At 44.3% G+C, this 2,087-nt stretch overlaps 1 protein-coding gene across 1 annotated transcript; it reads right to left on the bottom strand.

Moving 5' to 3' along the window:
• Positions 1-332: 332 nt before the first annotated feature.
• GGS22DRAFT_40051 (putative ubiquitin carboxyl-terminal hydrolase) lies at positions 333-1,464 on the bottom strand. The gene is made up of 2 exons (XM_047966995.1): positions 1,271-1,464; positions 333-1,205 (listed from the first exon to the last, which is right to left on the bottom strand). Exons 1-2 carry the CDS (start codon positions 1,296-1,298, stop codon positions 517-519), a joined length of 717 nt encoding a protein of 238 aa, XP_047816585.1. The 5' UTR covers positions 1,299-1,464; the 3' UTR covers positions 333-516.
• Positions 1,465-2,087: the final 623 nt, after the last annotated feature.

The raw sequence follows: 2,087 nt of genomic DNA, 5'->3' as shown, positions 1-2,087 counted from the left end.
GGGTCAAAAATACGGTACCTAGCCCCATCGTGATGGAGATCATCAGAGCTGTCGTGATATTTATGAAGGTAAATTCCGACCTGCGAGTAATTGGAGAACCCAGTTACGCTACGACACGCTTACGCTTATGTGCTATTTTTGGTACTTGATGGAAAGTTATGGATTCGGATGGGTTCGGATCCGATTCATCAAAGCCCAAGCTTGAAAGTCTTCGTGAATATGTATTTCAGGCACACAGAAAGATCAAATTAACGTACAGCACCATTTCTCTCCATGGAACTAAGATGTTGTCGTTCATTAATTGGTGTTTCTATCGTCATCAGTTAAGCTTGGCTTCAGAGTCTAGAACTAGTGTGCGGCCTATCATAAAGATATAAGTGTTGTTTTCAACAGCAATCGGGGGTCAAGCCGCACCTATGATCTGTCAAAGGCTCCAGCGGGCATCTTATTTCCGTATTTTGTGGACGTATAGAAACAACATGGATTGAAATCATTTCTCCCATATTCACAGAAGTATCATGCTTTATGGGCCAAGGCGATGCAGCTGAATCGAAGATCGTTGCCCCCGGTCCCCTGGTCGAGCAGGATAGTTCTCTTGATTCCCAACTCAAGCGCCTTTGGACTGAGGAGGTCTTCATCGTCTCCTAGCTCTCCCCGGTCGATCGGACCCTTTCTCGATCCCTCAAGCTCCCAAAGTTTACCGTTCGCTTTAACTAATGCCACGAAATGGTGGCCGTGTTCTTCGATAGTTGGGGTTGTATCTCCGATCTGGACACAAGATTTGTGGGCTTCTTCAAAAGGAACACTATGATAGAGCATATCGGCACGGTCCTCCATCTTGAGAGGAATGGCAGCACGACGGATCTTATCCAGGTCGGAGTCCGGCCGAATATACTGAGCAGCGGGGCCGTTGATGGCACAGTGCAGAAACCCGATCGATCCGCAAGCATGTCCGATGGTCTGCTTGAACCAAATTACGGGTTCTTCCGGTCCATGGCCTTTGTAATCATCCTTTTCAGCGTCTTCTTCTTGGCGTTCCTTGTTCCAAGCCGGGGTAAGTGGGAAAATGACCAGCAAGGCTAAAACCGGACGAGGAATATGAGCCAACAACTCGGGCTCGTCGAGCGACCAAACATCGTAGAAGGACAACTCAGAAGATAGTCCTAACTTAAGCGCCAACTGGTTCATCACCTCCGGATTATTCTCTATCATTCAACATCAGCCACATTACCTTACTTCAATACCAATTTTGCACTAATGAGCTTAATACCTAACATCACCCATGTCTTTCGCTCCATGGTAACGATGTGGTCTTGATGGCTAAATAATCCCTGTTTTGGCAATGGACGTCTTTATCTGGGTGGTTTTCGGATCAAACGTGAATGGTATAATTGTAAGATTGGCTGAGTTTAAATATTTCCAAGGTTCAATGTTCTTACTACACTACTCCAGAAGCAATCAGTTAACGGCAGGCAGCATAGATGACGTTACTGAGCTGTACCTGGCTAAGTCGTGCTTACCCCACATTTAGCCACGTGGGGGGGTTAGTTACCGATTCCACTTACTCGGAAGCCACTAGTCTACCTAGACCGTTCCTACTCCTAACCTGGAACGTTATTTGACGTCTTCCTGCTCTCATTTATATTTATCTAAGGATTTCGAAACAATATTTAATTCTAAAGTTTATACTAATAATTCTACATATTGGCCAAACTTATTCAAGTTCAACCGTACCCATTGGGTTAGTCTATCATGTCACCATAGCTTACCAGGTATGGGTCTTTAGAACACCTTCAAATGTTCTTCCTACCTCTAGGCGGAGGTTTCCTACTATTCACGGTGAATGAGTCTATAAGAATATGTAAGATTATTGCCACGGCGATTTTGATATATCCAATAGAAACTCTGAACGCTATGTTTCCTTACAAACGACCCAACTCCACAAATTGAACGACACCGATGACTGCTTGATTATCACCGAGACAAACATACATAGGTACATACAAGTATCTGCTCCTGAAAAAAGTAAATTTCTTGCAAGCTAGGATATCCTTAGGTACTAGATACACAAGTATCCACCTATCTTA

Source organism: Annulohypoxylon maeteangense (assembly GCF_022496945.1).
Source record: "Annulohypoxylon maeteangense strain CBS 123835 unplaced genomic scaffold GGS22scaffold_14, whole genome shotgun sequence".
Classification (NCBI taxonomy): Eukaryota; Fungi; Ascomycota; class Sordariomycetes; order Xylariales; family Hypoxylaceae; genus Annulohypoxylon; species Annulohypoxylon maeteangense.
The sequence above is the reverse complement of the archived record's forward strand: the minus strand, read 5'-3'. Positions and strand labels throughout refer to the sequence as shown.